Raw genomic sequence first — 17,593 nt, forward strand, 5'->3', positions numbered from 1 at the left:
TATATACATATATATATATATATATACGTACATATATACATCATATATACTATATATATATATATGTGTATATATATATATATATATATATGTATGTATATATGTACGTATATATATATATATATATGTATATATATATATATATATATATATTTATGTATGTACACTACATTTCTATATAAGTGTTTTATGTGTCTTGATGTGGTACTTGTTAGTATAAATGCTGAAGTATAGTGTGTCTGTATTTGAATTTCATTTCAACAGGCATTATCATGACATGCTATCTAAAATAGTTTTAAATTGTGCTGTGTGGTAACAGTCTAGCTTCATCTTATCCTGGACTTGAGAGAGGGGGAGGGAAGCAGACAGGGAGAGAGAGAGAGAGAGAGAGAGTAAATTGTTGTTATTTGAATCCTGGTTCATCAAATCTATGATCAGAAGTAGTCCAGCTGTGATGTTGAGGTCATTTTAGATATCTTACTCCCATTGCCTGATGGATCTGTTAAGTTATACTGACTGACCTATGTGCTAAATGTTTTGTTCTCTTTTTTGTTAGCTTTTGTCTGTCACTTCATTCCCAATAACCAAACATGATTCATCCATTTTCCTTTGTGCCCTGTCCCATTTAACAACAGTTCCATTTGTTAGCCATACCCATGTAATTTTAATTAAGAATGTGGCTACTGCAGTTGTTAGTGGGTCTCATTTTCAAAATATTTTGACAGCTCCAACTATGTTTTGGGGTTTTATTATTAGAGTTACTTCCTTAGGCCAAGTCACAAATAATCTCTGCTGTTGGTAACCATGTAACCTTACATATTTGATATTTGGGATGATGTTGATGAAACTAGCAATGCCACTCACTCAAGCAGTGATTCCCATTCAATTTGCTATGTATTTAGTGTAAAATAGATTAATAAGCTAATTATACAACACATGGGAAAATTTGACTGAGGGCTGTTGCTGCTGCCATCTATTGTTGCTTCTGGAATAAGAGAGAGAGAGAGAAAGAGTTTACGAAGAAATAGAAGAAAGGTTGAAGATTCATTCCCTTTAAGTGTAGAGAACCGTTTTAGGGTTTTTCTATTATTAGTATGAGATGTCTTTTTCTTGTGAGCGAATGGGCATATGAAATAATATTTCCATACAATCCATTTTTTAATTTTCTGTTTAGGTGTTCTAGTAGTTCAAGATAGCACCATTTCATCCTTTTTATGGGCTTTTCAGTTCAACATAACTTGAAATCATGAAATTAGTTTGTCTATACAGTTCTATATTTAAGAGATGAATTATATACATTATTTACATTTGATGGATATTTGTCCTCATCTTGTTTGTTGTTAACACAACATTTCAGCTGATACACCCTCCAGCCTGCATCAGGTGTCTTGGGGAAACTTCGAACTGGGGTTCTCATTCATAAGGTATTTTTCGATATTATTATTATTATCATCATTATTCAGGTCACTGCCTGGAATTGAACTCCGAATCTTGGGGTTAGTAGGCCGCGCTCTTAACCACTACGCCATATGCCTGTGAAAGTAAAGCCATAGTGTGGGTTTAATGAAGAAAAAAATGCATATATATATATATATATATATATATATCATTGGTAAATCATAAATTCGAAAAAGAAGCACGCAGAGGCTTATAAACACATACAAAAGCAAATGAGATGGTTCTCTTTTTCTCTCTGTCACACACTTGTGGACATATAGGTGTTGTATGTGTTAGTGCTTCCTGTATGCTAAATGACCTCTTTCGTTAACTAACACACTTCACTTTCTGATGGAATTAAACTATTTGTAGAAGACTGACAAGTCGTGTCTTTTCCATACCAACTGAAGTTGTACTTTGCCCCTTCATGTCACTGTGCCATTTCATTTCCGATATATTTTTTTATATCCAGTGTCATACTCTTTCACTTTCTTCCTCTCCTCACTCCACCACTCATTTTTACATCACTGTCCTACCCCCCCCCCCCACTTCATAGCTACTGTTTTTTCTAGTCATTTCATTATTCCTTCCTCACTTTGTTTCAAAGATTTAACTGGAAGGGACAGTTCGTACAATGGAAGGTGTTTAGCACCAGCTCAGGTTTAATCCATTAGATCTAAAACAGCAGTTCTCAGCTGGGGGTCCATAAATGCCCTTTACTGGGGTATATATATATATATATATATATATATATGAAACCCCAGGTTTGTAAGTTTTATTTTTCAAGCACAAGATTTAAATTTTGAATGAAATGCAAAAGTTTCTACTACCATAACAAATAATTCTGCATGCTACCGAGAAATTTATAGAGAGCGGAAAAAGGTTTTTCTAAGCAAACAACTCTAGACTTGATTTTTAAAAAGAAATCTATAAGTCCGTCTACGAGTGCTTGTGAATCAGCGATCGTTTCTACAAGTGATGGTGTTCGAATATTTTTTATTATAAAAGATCTTGACATTCCTTTTACTTTAAATAAAACATTCTTTACATTCTGCTGTTGTTTTATTGCCATTTATTTATGAGTATTATAAATTTTATAAGTAAGATATTTTTCTGGGAACGAATTACAAATTATAACATTGCTACTATGGGAAATTATTGCTCTGCTTTATGAGTCTTCACTTTATGAGCAGGGAATGGATTAACTCATACATCAAGGCATTACTGTACATATATACATAGCTGACTTCTGTGCAGTTTCTATGTACCAGATTCACTCACCGGGCATTGTTTGACCTAAGGCTATAAACGTAGGCACTTGCTGAAGGTGCTGTATAGTGAGATTGAAACTGAAACTAAATGGTTGTAAAAATGAATATATCATCATCATCATCATCATCATCGTTTAACGTCCGCTTTCCATGCTAGCATGGGTTGGACGACTTGACTGAGGACTGGTGAAACCGGATGGCAACACCAGGCTCCAATCTAAATTTGGCAGAGTTTCTACAGCTGGATGCCCTTCCTAACACCAACCACTCAGAGAGTGTAGTAGGTGCTTTTACGTGTCACCTGCACGAAGGCCAGTCAGGCGATACTGGCAACAGCCACGCTCGAAATGGTGTCTTTTATGTGCCACCCGCACAAGCCAGTCCAGGGGCACTGGCAACGATCTCGCTCGAAAATCCTACAGGAGCCAGTCAGGCGGGTACTGGCAACGGCCACGCTCAAAATGGTGCATCTCATGTGCCACCCGCACAAGAACCAGTCCAGGGGCACTGGCAACGATCTTACTTGGCTTGCCGGGTCTTCTCACGCACAGCCCATTTCCAAAGGTCTCGGTCCGTAGTCATCGCCTCGGTGAGGCCCAATGTACGAAGGTCTTGCCTCACCACCTCAGCCCAGGTCTTCCTGGGCCTACCTCTTCCACGGGTTCCCTCAACTGTTAGGGTGTGGCACTTTTTCACGCAGCTATCCTCCTCCATTCTCACCACATGTCCATACCAGCGCAATCGTCTCTCTTGCACGCCACAACTGATGCTTCTAATGTTCAGCTTTTCTCTCAAGATACTTACACTCTGACGGGTATTCACATTGACATTACACATCCAACGGAGCATACTGGCTTCATTCCTTGCGAGCTTACGTATGTCCTCAGCAGTTACAGCCCATGTTTCACTGCCATGTAGCATGGTTGTTCGTACGCATGCGTCATACAGTCTGCCTTTTACTCTGAGTGAGAGTCCCTTTGTCGCCAGCAGGGGTAAGAGCTCTCTAAACTTTGCCCAGGCTATTCTTATTCTAGCAGCTACACTTTCAGCGCACCCACCCCCACTACTAACTTGGTCGCCCAGATAGTTGAAGCTATCGACTACCTCTAGTTTTTCACCCTGGAATGAGATAGAAGTTGTTTCCTGTTTGTTTACAGTCTTTATTGCACCTGAACATCTGCCACAAACAAAAACTAACTTCCTAGTTAACCTGCCTTTGATGTTGCTGCACCTCTTATGTGTCCATAGCTTGCACCGGGTACATCTTATAGAGTTACTACCTACTCCTTTTCTACATACTGAGCAGGGCCATCTACCTGAAGGGGTTTGTGTTTTATCTACCTTCCTACTTATTAGGATTTTGGTTTTAATATATATTTATATCTTCTTCTGGTATTTTTTTACTATTTTTCCCCACTTTGTTTCATATTCATGTGCTTACTCTGTTATATTTGTGTGTGTGTGTATATATATATATATATATATATATATATATATATAATGTATGTATGTATGTATGTATGTATGTATATAGACACCCTTATTGTATCACAGTGTATATAAAGTGTGTGTGGAAGTATATGCTTTGGAGTAAATACATATATTAGTGCTTTGGACTTGTCTGCGACTCTTCCAGAAGCATTTGGTATTTCATAATATGCTGCTATGATGAGATCAATGATATCCGAATAACAAAAGCATTTGATAATGAAAATAAACCAGCAGGATCCTTGTACGGTTGGGCTGGAATATATTAGTCTATTTTTGTCACAGAAGATTTTGATAAGTCATAGAACGTCAAACGTTTTTTAATATTGTGAAGTATTACTACTTGTCAGTTTATTAGTGATGGTGCTGCAAGGGTGTGTGTGTGTGTGTGTGTGTGTGTGTGTGTGTGTGTGTTGGGCTATATCTGTGTTTGGTTTTGAAGGTCAGTAAGATTTTTATAGCCAGAGTTTGATCAATATGTTGTTTCTATAAATTTTAACTCTTGGTGACATCAAAGAAATTAACTCATAACTTTGCTTTTCAAGAGGAATGGAAAGATAAATAGCAAAGATAATATTAAATATATATATATAAAAAAAACAAAATTGTAACAATTTGAAAACTAAAAACTTTATTTACTAGCATTTGTGGTTGTATGTGGGTGTGTGTGTGTGTTTGTATTTTTCAATGAGTGGCTGTGTGGTTAGAAGTTTGCTTCCCAACCACATGGTTCTGGGTTCAGTCTCACTGCTTGGCACCTTGGGCAAATGTCTTCTACTATAGCCTCGGGCTGACCAAAACCTTGTGAGTGGATTTGGTTGCCGGAAACTAAAAGAAGCCCGTCGGTGTTTTAATGGCGGCAGCTGATGAAGGAGATGTTTCTATGTGGCCTGCTTGTTTGTTGTATCTTGTTTATCATTTTGTCCATGTTCTTTTGCCACATCATGTACCCAGTTATGTATCTATATGTACATGTAGTTGAAGGTATGTACATACATGTACATATATATGCATATACTCATATATTGTTTATATATATATATATATATATATATATATATATATATATATATATATATATATATATATATATGTGTGTGTATATATATGTATGTATGTATTTGTGTGTCTGTATTTGTCTCCCCACTATCACTTGACAACCACTGTTGGTGTGTTTACGTCCCCGTAACTTAGCAATTTAGCAAAAGTGACTGATAGATTTGTTTGATTTGTTCAACTAAAGGCAGTGCTCCAGCATGGCTGCTGTCAAATGACTGAAACAAGAGAATAAAAAAATACACATATACATATATATATTTATATACATTCACAGACGTATGTGTGTGTGTATATATATATATATACACACACTCAAATACGGATATACTTAAAGAGAGATGAGTCTTTATCAGAGATTCTCATATAAAAGTTGTCAGCAATGAGTTTTTTTCTAAGGTTTCCCCTTCATTATCATAGCAATTAAAATGTTATTGGCAGATTTCAAAGTGATTTTTTTTTGTGTAGTTTTATGAGTTGATTTGGGAGCCATCACGCAACAACTTTAGCAAAGCCAAATTTGTTGTGGATGTTTGTAATGGCAGAACTATGAACCATAGTTCAATGGCGGGGAAGACAGCTGCAGCAGTGCATTGGTGGAGTACAAAGAGCAGGATGGGACGGTCATCTACAGCATCCATCTCCATCACTAGTTGTCTTGACCTGGTCTTGCCACTCGACTGAAGATGGTCATGGAAGAGAGATTGAGGGGGATTGTGTGTGTCTCTCCTTTGTTGCACAGGTTATTTGTCATCCGTGACCCCTAAACTGTGGGCATCATCAATTGATATTTCAAAGGTTTTTACATGGATGTTCATGTTGGCACTCCGTCGCTTACGACGTCCAGGGTTCCAGTTGATCCGATCAGCGGAACAGCCTGCTCGTGAAATTAACGTGCAAGTGGCTGAGCACTCCACAGACACGTGTACCCTTAACGTAGTTCTCGGGGATATTCAGCGTGACACAGAGTGTGACAAGGCTGACCCTTTGAATTACAGGTACGACAGAAACAGGAAGATAGAGTGAGAGAAAGTTGTGGTGGAAGAATACAGCAGGGTTCGCCACCATCCCCTGCAGGAGCCTCGTGGAGCTTTAGGTGTTTTCGCTCAATAAACACTGACAACACCCGGTCTGGGAATCGAAACCGCGAGTCCGCTGTCCTAACCACTGGGCCATTGCGCCTCCACCTTTTACATGGATATGACCATCATAAGGTGAAAATAAGTATAAAAATTACTTTTAAGAAAAAGATATTTTGTTTTTTGCCTGCTTGGAACACACATTCATTGTGACCCCTTCTTGCTGTTTCTAGGTAAGGGATGACCAGATGGTCCTCATTGTTCTGACACATGGAACGTTCGTTATTTTAAGCTGAAACTTCCTGTTGTGCTACTTAAAAGGTTTGTAAAGCATTAAGTAGTAACGAAAGGAAGTTCCAGCTTGAAATATAAAAAAAAAATTATGAACTCTACTTTATGTACTGAGTACTTCTTTCCTCTTGTTTGTCTATTCCAACACACACACACACACACACACACATTTAAGAGAAGCTGATGATTTACTCTGTTGCTAAGCAACATTTCTTACTACATGCAGTTGTTATGGGGCACAAACAAATGTCAAGTGGTGGCGGGAGACACACACACACACACACACACACACACACACACACACACACACACACACACACACATGTGCGTATGCACATATTTGACAGATTTCTTTTACTTTCTGCCAACCATCTCCATTCACAGAGCTTTGCAACGTTTGTTTTTGAAAGAAGTGGTTTTCTGATTGCAGCCCTCCCATGAAATCTAGCTTTGTACAGCTCCCGGCGAACAGTTTTTATGGAAACTGGGTTCTCGAGGTGGTCATTAAGTTCTGCAGTATTTCTGGGAGCTGTACTTTTGTGATCCTTTCTAACAATTTGTGCAAGAGTCCGATGGTCCCTATCTGAAAGTTTTGGTTTTCTTCCAGAGTTTTGTTTCGATCTGGGGGGTCTTGCCTCTTTCTCAAAGGCTGTCATTACTTTCAAGACAGTACTTCTTGATACACCAAACATTTCGGCTGTTTCCGTTCCGCTAGCACCTGCCATACGAGCACCAACAATTTGACCTCATTGAAAGTCCGATAGATCTGTCATTTTAATGAATTTTAATTACCTTTTTCTGATGATATCTGAAAAGAGACAGTAATTTTAGCAAAACAAATTAAGTAACACTAACAATAAATCGAAAAATATACAAATTAAACAGAATTATGAAGCCATCATCATCATCATCATCATCACCATCGTTTAACGTCCGCTTTCCATGCTAGCATGGGTTGGACGATTTGACTGAGGACTGGTGAAACCGGATGGCAACACCAGGCTCCAATCTAATTTGGCAGAGTTTCTACAGCTGGATGCCCTTCCTAACGCCAACCACTCAGAGAGTGTAGTGGGTGCTTTTACGTGTCACCCGCACGAAAACGGCCTCGCTCGAAATGGTGTCTTTTATGTGCCACCCGCACAAGCCAGTCCAGGGGCACTGGCAACGATCTTACTTGGCTTGCCGGGTCTTCTCACGCACAGCACATTTCCAAAGGTCTCGGTCAGTAGTCATCGCCTCGGTGAGGCCCAATGTACGAAGGTCTTGCCTCACCACCTCAGCCCAGGTCTTCCTGGGCCTACCTCTTCCACGGGTTCCCTCAACTGTTAGGGTGTGGCACTTTTTCACGCAGCTATCCTCATCCATTCTCACCACATGTCCATACCAGCGCAATCGTCTCTCTTGCACACCACAACTGATGCTTCTAATGTTCAGCTTTTCTCTCAAGATACTTACACTCTGACGGGTATTCACATTGACATTACACATCCAACGGAGCATACTGGCTTCATTCCTTGCGAGCTTACGTATGTCCTCAGCAGTTACAGCCCATGTTTCACTGCCATGTAGCATGGCTGTTCGTACGCATGCGTCAGGTATTGCCATTGTTTTGTCCAACCCCTGTATTTATATATTCATACACGAATATTCATTGTCCGAATATTTTCAGTTTTTGTCCTCTCTCCATTTACACGCATATATGTATGTATATTTTGTGTATCTAGCCCAAGCAGTTTTATTTGTTTATTTGCATCATTATCTCTGTATGTGGAGGCGCAATGACCCAGTGGTTAGGGCAGCGGACTCGCGGTCATAGGATCGCGGTTTCGATTCCCAGACCGGGCGTTGTAAGTGTTTATTGAGCGAAAACACCTAAAGCTCCACAAGGCTCCGGCAGGGGATGGTGGGGAACCCTGCTGTACTCTTTCTCTCTCCCTTTCTTCCTGTTTCTATTGTACCTGTATTTAAAAGGGCCAGCCTTGTGACACTGTGTCATGTTGAATATCCCCAGAGAACTACGTTAAGAGTACATGTGTCTGTGGAGTGCTCAGCCACTTGCACGTTAATCTCACGAGCACGCTGTTCTGTTGATCGAATCAACTGGAACCCTCGACGCCGTAAGCGACAGAGTGCCAACAACAATATCTCTGTATGTATTTACATATATTTAGTATAAACATGTTTAGGAGACAATTAGAGTGATGTGTCATGTTCATAAAAAGAAAATGTTCTTTAACCTGAAGTCACTCCTGTCAGGCAGACCTTTATAGTCAATAGCACACTGTTGGTGATCTTTGCAGCTTTTATTCTGACACAGGGTGAATAAATTATCTAATGTATTGTTCCATTTTTCTTTTTATACTCCTGCTTCAATTTTTAGCATGTTGAGTGACCGTTGACAAGTGCATTTGAAATGTTTAAGGAACGTATTGTTAAACATTGTGTGCGATTGTCTTTATTATTATTCTCTGGTTTAAATCTCAGTTGTTAATGAGAATTTTCATTTCCTCTGTTGTCTATTTGGAAGCGAATGAAAGAGAGTGTAAAGCAGAGAATATATTGCACAGCATTGGGTAATTAAATACATTATATAGTATAAATATCGTCTGATACTACATTCTCCTGTTCACTAAACTCTCTCTTTCTTTTCAAAGCTCTCTCTTCAGTATTCTCCCTCTCTTTCTCCAACTCTTTCTCTTTCTCCCTCTCTTTCTCTTTTGGTGTCTGTCCGTCTCCATGCAGCTTCCATTTCCCTCTAAACTCCCTTCTAACTTTCATTTCTTTCCTATTTATCTCCCCCCCCCCCGTCTTTATTTGTCACTCTCTCAAAACCACACCACCTCACCCCCAACCTGCCTTCCAAACTTTGCTGATTTTTACAGCCTGCAGTTTTCTATAATTGACAAACCTGCAAACAATTGAGGTGAAAGCAAGCAGCCAGCCTCTCAAAACCAATCATGCCATTTAATCTACCACCATCCCACAGACACACAAGCCAGCCTCTCCTGGCTCCTCCTCTCCCATCTCTTACACACCAGCCTCCTCCCTCCTATCCCCTTACCTCACATTCTACTATCAAGACAAACCTAGGAACAATAAAAATTCCAGACATGCCAAACATGATCCCTGGAGCAAATGTAAACAACATCCAAATGGAGTCACACTGACAACAGTGCAATGCACAACTCATGCAGTTACCACATGCACATATCGCCGTACAATTTATGTTGGCTTCAAATTAACCCTAATTAAAGACATTCTAGCTGTGACCATCCTGTTTTATAATTTTTTTTGCAGTCATAGTGTACCTTGGATCACATTATTTAATGTTTTCTTTTTGTTATTTTATTTCACATCAGAAAGGTCTGGTTCCAAAATTCTTTGTTATTTCTAGCAGTTCCCCTCTTTGACTTCCTCACTTTGGATATAAACCTATGGTCAAAAGGCTATTCTGATCATAACCATACTTGGCTTATTGGCACAAGGGATTCTGGGACACGAGTGTTTTGAGATGTGATGAACACGCTATCGTCAATGAGAGAAGTTGTTCTCCTGTGACGTACAGAACAGTGATGAACATATTTGCATTTGAATCTGCAGGAATTTATTAAGAATAAAAAAATACAAATCATTGTTTCAAATCTCGCTGTACACAGTGCAAATAAGATTTTTCTATCAGTTTGCAGCTACAAGCGCTGGTCAGCAAACAGTTTGCTCACTGAAATTATAAAGAAAGACAGTGGCTTGTTTGGGTTCAAAGGTCTGGATGCTTCTGCCGATAAGGCGTAACATGTCAAAACAGCAGTGTTCCAGAGCCCCTTGCACCAGTAAACTGGGTGTATTATGCATGCACTGCCATTGTAATAGGGAAATGTTTTCTTGTGACATGCACAAGAGTAATTAGCTTTTTTGCATTTGAATCTGCCAGAACATACTAAGAATAAATTTGCAAATCAAATACATTTCTCTCTTTCTCTCTCTCTACACATACATACACTTGTGTGTGTGTATAGGTGAGGTGCTGAAAAGTTCCTGACTTTGGGTAAAAGAAAATACAGGAGAATCAGTTAATTATGATTTTATGCAATATATTCACTTCTCAGATTCACACACTTATTGCAGCAGTCCTTCATTTTTTCTAAGCCCTGTAAAAGAACTCCAACCAGGCTTTTCGTGATATCCTTAAAACCAGGAACTTTTCAGCACCTCTTCATATATGTATGTATGTATGTATGTGTGTATGTAAGCCAATGGGCACACAAAAGTAAAATGTTAAATGAGGGTAAATTTGAAATCATGTACTTGGGGGGAAAAAGACTGCTCCAACAACCATATTCTCTTCCTTTAGGAGAACTACTCACAGGATCCAATAATATCAGGGACTTTGGGGTAATTGTTGACAACAATCTCAGCTGGAGTGTCCACATCAACAATAAACTTCTGGCTTGCTGGATGAGCTCAGGTTCCTCGGGTCTTTTTGGTTCAGAGAGCAATGTGTCACCATTCCCCTCTTCACCTTTTTATGGCCACACCTAGAATATCGTTGCCCCTGTGGTTTCCCTTACACCAAACAAAACATTATGGAAATTGAGTCATCCCTGAGAGCATTCACTAGAAAATTGAAAGGGTATGACTGATCTTGATTTTTGGGACCCCCTTAAAACATGGAACCTTTATTCTCTCCACCGCTGCTGTGAGTGCTGCACCATTTGCACAATATGGAGAATATACCACCAGCGTTGTCCAAACGACCTTGACATTAAATTCAGAATTCATTCAAGGCTGAGGTCACATGTCATACATCTCCTACATGTGGGTAGATACTTCCAATATCAGACTTAATTTCTAAAAATTCTTTGTCACCCACAAAATTCTCATATCGCTCACCATTTTCTAGAAATTCACCCATCGCCCACTTTGGGAAGCTATGCTTTAAGGGCAAGGGTGTTCAATTTGAGAAACATTTTGATCTAAAGTGTGTATGCTTGTTGGATTACTGGTTTCATTTAGAGTTGACAAGAAGAAAAAGAAAGGAAGGAGGGAAGGAAGTAAGTGACAAGTACAGATGACAGCCTGGTATATAGTTTGGTGTGAGAAAAATCTTGAAGCTTAAACACTGTTTAAATGCATGACTATGTGGTTAGTAGTGTAGAGCCTTAATAATTATATAATTAAAGCATATGTAAATTGTGCTATAATTAGCTTCCCTCTCTCTTTTTGTAATCGTTTGGTGCATTGCATTTATTTCCCTCTGCTTCCATTGGTTGGCTGGTAATTGCTCGAGTTCTTCTCACTTCTCCTTCCTCACTGTTTGCTAATCAGCCATCTGTGGAACAAGAAGGGAAACACTTCTTACTTTCTTATTTCTTCTTTTTCTTTTTAAATGGGGTTCACTTTTAGAGAGAGAGAGAGGGAGAATAATTGGGTGTGTGTATGTTGTGCAGACTGTAACATGGGACAGGAATTGGCATATCTCATATTTCATCCCTTGTCATTCATATTTCATATCTACAGATACACTCTTTCAGTTACCCCTAGGTCAGCAATGAACTGAATATTCAAAGAACTCCTGTGACACTGCTTACCAAACTGGGTTGTAATATGGTTCTGATAGAGTCACAAAGATAATTTTCTTTTATTTGGCTGGGTCTGGAGAAATGGGGATTGCCCATAGCCTTCTTAAGCTGTTCAGGACCAATGTGACTGATGCAGTTAATATTCTTCTTTGGCAATTGCAAGTCTACATCTTGGGAAAGAGCCTGAGAGGATCAACATTCTGGGAAGGTAGAATTGAATGCAGTGATTAGTATAGGGCTTGAGGGGTTGGATACAGCAAAGATAAGAGGGATGGGTTGGGAATGCCCAGCCAGCTCTGAGAAGTAGAGCCATTGTAGAAGCAGTAGAAAAGCAAAGAAAGGACATCTTTAAAATGTTTGATAAAATCTAAAATCATCATCATTGTCATCATTTTACAGCTGTTTTCCCTGCTGGTATGGGTTGTTGAATCTCAGTTCATATTCAAGGCTGCTGCACTTTTAGATGGAGCAGAGGATCATGTCTCACTCCTAAATTCTATTTTTGGCCTGATTTTTATGGTTGGATACCATTTCTAACCTGTTTACACTGTGAAATGTTATAAATGTGTTATACAATAAACTATTTGAGGCATAAAAGCCACAAGACAGCATCATTTACTACAAACAAAAACTAAGGAATATTTCCTCAAGGGGTTAGGGGTGGGTTATTTTTAAATATTTAATCAAATGGGTTGTGGAGATTTACTAATTTGCCAAAATGGAATCTAAAAAATTTGGAAATGCTGTTCTACTGAATCACTTGTCTTGCTAGAAATAACAACCAAATTCCCCTCACCCACTTTGAATAGTGTGGTCCTAAATAAGACTAAGTCTGAAGAACGATAGGATGGTCATAGTTGGAGCATCTGTTTCATCAGGGTTGACTTGGGATTAAGCAACCCTAACAGCGTGAGCCAACAAAACAAATTGTATATATTAGAAATAGTAGCTAAATCTCCCTCAAGCAACACCCTACTATTTTAATAAAGGAAGGACACAAATATAACAACAGCAAAATATTGGAAATATTCCATGTTTTATTTTGCAGACAATCATGAGGTTCAATAGCAAAGCACTTGCAAGTCTTTCTTTGCAGACCAACATGAAATTTGATAAAGAAGGTATTGTATGGATGAAAGACAAGCAAGATGGACTTTTTAAGAAAGGAGAAGGTAAGGAATATAAGTTTTCTAATACACACTGTGTTAAATAGTGATTAAATTAAATAATGATTAATTATTTAAATGTGTTGCAGATAAATGTATAGTAAGCAAATTACATCTAAGTTCTAGAATGTGTTGATCTAAATAGTCCCATGGACAGAGGAATGAGAAGTTGAGGGATTCTTGTCCTTTGAGTGCTCAATACACTGAGACTTGTCAGGGCAATCTCCTTTATTTTCTGTGTATAAAGAGAATAACAAAATGTATTCATATCTGCTGAAAGTTCAACAGCAAAAGGCTTAAAAACTAGTTTAACTACTTCTAAAAATTATGTTAGGGTTTCTAAGATGGCCAATGGTTAGTATGGAGTTTTTCAAAAGTCTTAAATTATATTTTCTAAAATCTGCAATGCACCACAGAGCACCATTTAAGAGCCAATGACTTATGTTTACTGGATATATTTGAAGCCTAAATATATTGATTGGATAGATACAATTGGCTCATTCATCAAAATTATGTCAAGACGAGAAGAAAATTAAGCTATTCCATTTGTAGAAAACATGTTTCCTATTGCAGCAACCATAAGCAGAAGTTTCCTTCCTCCGTTTCTTCCTATTCTTGGTAATTCCACAAGGGTCCGTTGCACTGTACTGCTTCTCTGACTGAGCCATGAAAAAACTCACTTATTTAGACTTAGGTCTGTCAGGAGCTCAAGGGCTCCTAAAGTCTGAGCTTAATTCAGTTGCCAAGGTTACAGCACTCGCCACTGAACAGGACACCAGTCCATTGCTGGGTAAATTTCCCATTTATTGCCAGTACTCCTTTTCAGCTGAGTGGACTGGAGCAACATGAAATGAAGTATTTTGCTCAAGAACACAACACACCATCAGTTACTAGGATTGAAACTACGATCACAGTCTTCTGGGTGTTTTAGCATTGTTATATATTACATATATGATACATATATAATTGTATACCAGGCAGCACACTTAGCAACATTTCATCCGTCTTTTATAGTATAAAGTTCAAATTCTGCCACGGTCATCTCTGCTTTTCACCCTTTTGTAGGGTGGATAAAATAAACTCCAGTTGAGTGCTGGGGGTTGATGCAGTCGACTTACCCCCCTCTCCTGAAATTGCTGGTCTTGTGCTAAAATTTGAAACCATTATATATCACACATTTAACACACACACACACATATACAAATAATATGTATGTATTGTTTAATTAAATTGTATATTATCCACTTAGTTGTAATTTGTTATGTGTGTGATCCTCCTGTCTGTGGAAAAATTGTCTTGTTTGACACCGGTCTGTAGTCTAAAAGAGGTTATAGAGAGTGTCTTGAAAAAAAAAAAAGAATGGTGAACAAATGTTTTACAATTTTTAAAGATCAAATATGTAAAGTTTTTATAAAAAGATTTGCAACAAAGAAGCGCACTGTGCAAACCAGTTTACCACAGTCTATGAATACAAATGCACTTGTGAATTGAATTCAGGTTAATGGCAAAAAGGAGTAATATGAAAGGTTTCGAAACTTACCTCCTGAATAATGAGATCATGTATTCATGCATTGTATACAACAATACTCTGTCACCAGTCACAAATATTTATGTTGCACAACGCAGCATTAACCGCATATTACATTCTGACTTTTATTGCTCATTGTGTGTGACTGTTGTGTCATAACTGTCAAATTCCTCCACATTAATCACCTGTCAGTGTTACTGTCAGAGTTCATTTTTTGCACGTTGACATCTTTACTGCTCCAAAATGTTGACAACTTTACTGCTCCAAACAAACTTCAAGAAACTTTATTTATAATAGACAGACAAGTGTCCCCATCTTGTTTATTGTTATCACAACGTTTCTGCTGATGTAATCTCCAGCCTTCATCAGGTGTTTTGGTGGAATTTCGAACCCAACCCTTTATTTGACTAATGGGGTACACTGTTCTCATTCCAAAGGTATGTTGCTGATGTTATTTTGCCGTTGATATTATTTTTCAAGTCCTTCCTGGGATTGAACTTAGAATCTGAGGGTTAGTAACCCGTGCTCTTATCCACTATGCTATATGCCTGTGGGCAATTATAGAGTGAGAACAGTGTACCCTGTTAGTCAAATAAAGGCTTGGGATTTGAAATTCCACCAGAACACCTGATGAAGGCTGGAGAGTACACCAGCTGAAACATTGTGGTAGCAACAAACAAGATGGGGACACCTATCCATCCATTGTAAATAATGGACATAATTCCTCGTCTCAAAAATATAGAATGATGCAAGAAGCTTGTATGAAAGTATGATAACGCATGCATATGTATAAACATTCATGTAGTTGTATGTTTATTTAAATTTGATAATTTTATTATTATTATTATTATTATTATTATTATCTTTGGCAGCTTTTGTGGAAAGATTCTGCAGACTAAAGGGGAATATGCTGTTTTATTTCAAGAGTAAAGAGTTCACAGTAAGTAATTCACCATTTTATGTTTTTTTCCTGTCATTTTAATGTCCATTTTTCCATGCCAGCATGGATCAGATGGAGTTTATTGAGGCTCGATGTTCTCTCTGTTGCTACCCTCACCTGTTTGCAAGTAAGGTAACATTTTCCCTTGGCCAGACATGTTCTTGCAGAAAAGTGGAAATGAAGGACAGTCGTTTCACAAGTATTTTTGTGATATCAAGACAAAGACACACGCACGCACACAACCACCACCACCACCACCACCACCACCACCATTTATTATTGGTTTCCCTATTGTGTTGATGTGCCATTTTCTATCCTTAATAAAGCCGTTGGCATTTTTGCTGACATGGGTATACTAGTAAATGCATAATCTTTTACTCTCTTACGGGTTTCAGCAATTGGTTAGCAACAATGCTGGAGTACAGCATTATTCATGATTTCAGTGTAATATAATATAGCTGTTTTTTTTCATTGCAGAACACAGATCCATTGGGTGTGTTGATTATTGAAAGATGTACAGTAGAATTAGACACAGATGATGAAAACTTACATGGATTTATGCTAGGTAAGTAGTTTTTATTTTCAAGTTCCTGGAACGCTATGACATGGTCATTTTCCTGTCTTTCTGTCACCATTACCATGTTTGCTAATTCCATGTTTTGATCTATCACAGCCATTTTCTGTTGGTGTTTTAAGAATTCATCTATATTTATGCTAAATGTAAAATAGGTGGCTCTGGTAAACTTAAGTAATGAACACATACACACACAAACAGACTGGACAGTAAACTAGATATTGCTTGACCTCATGGCTACACTTCACTCAACATATTTTGATTATCCTACTTCATTCCACTCAGTATACCTAGAATGTCACACCTCACTCTGTACAGCATGATGTGATGGCCACACTTCACTCCATGTCCATCAATGTCACACTGCCCTCAACACAACACGTCCTGACTTCTACATAACATTCCACTTCCTCTGCACATGTTATGAACTGAAAATTGCTACCATCAATTAATATTGGTTTCAAATTTTGGTACAAGGCCAGCAAAGGAAACTTATAAAAATTATATTTGAATATCATCATCATCATCATCATCATCATTTAACATCTGTTTCCCATGCTGGCATGGGTTGGACGGTTTGACAGGAACTGACAAGGTCAGGGGCTGAACCTGATTCCATAGTTTGTTTTGGGATGGTTTCTACAGCTGGATGTCCCCTCCTAATGCCAAATAATTCTTTTTTTTTTTTCTATTTGCAGTGTATGAAGGAGATGAGAATCCTGTCCATTTTGCCACACGCACAGAAGAACAGAGAGATCAGTGGATTCAGACATTGCATATTGCGAGTTATGAGTGTCTCAAAATGCAGCTGCAAAGTTTACGCGAACAGTTGGTTAGCAAAACAGGTCATGATCCACTTGATAGAATGCCTCAACAAGATACATGCTCCACCAACACTCCAGGTAAGCAATATTTTGTGTTCAAGTTTAGTTCTGGCCCAGTGTTATTGTGTTGCTGCTGTTTCATTCTGGTTGTGAGTCAGGTTTGCTGCTTCAATCTGTCAGCTTGGCATTGTTTATCATACAACTGTAGTTAACCTTTATGTTGTTTCTGTTGAACAGTTTATGGTTCTCGTGGGTGGATAGTGGAAACGTTTTATGAATAATGCTCTGAAAGTTTTCTATTTACTAACATGTATATGTCACTATTATTAACACCTTTCTATGACCTCTTTTCCATGCTGA

The 17,593-nt window shown here is 38.3% G+C and overlaps 1 protein-coding gene across 7 annotated transcripts in view; it reads left to right on the forward strand.

Moving 5' to 3' along the window:
* The window catches only part of LOC106867758 (inositol polyphosphate-4-phosphatase type I A), an 83,388-nt gene that overhangs the window by 10,143 nt on the left and 55,652 nt on the right, over positions 1-17,593 (forward strand). For 2 of the 7 annotated variants that reach the window (XM_089339781.1, XM_089339778.1), the window contains exons 2-5: positions 13,250-13,373; positions 15,768-15,835; positions 16,313-16,400; positions 17,108-17,311. In XM_089339781.1, coding sequence (XP_089195907.1) covers positions 13,256-13,373; positions 15,768-15,835; positions 16,313-16,400; positions 17,108-17,311 — 478 coding nt within the window. In that variant the 5' untranslated portion in view covers positions 13,250-13,255. Of the gene's footprint in view, positions 1-3,595; positions 3,701-3,798; positions 4,033-13,249; positions 13,374-15,010; positions 15,333-15,767; positions 15,836-16,312; positions 16,401-17,107; positions 17,312-17,593 lie in introns of those variants that run through there. The other 5 variants (XM_089339780.1, XM_089339776.1, XM_089339777.1 and 2 more) reach the window with 5 other exon arrangements.

Source organism: Octopus bimaculoides, chromosome 22 (genome assembly GCF_046866305.1).
Source record: "Octopus bimaculoides isolate indiv1 chromosome 22, ASM4686630v1, whole genome shotgun sequence".
Lineage (NCBI taxonomy): Eukaryota > Metazoa > Mollusca > Cephalopoda > Octopoda > Octopodidae > Octopus > Octopus bimaculoides.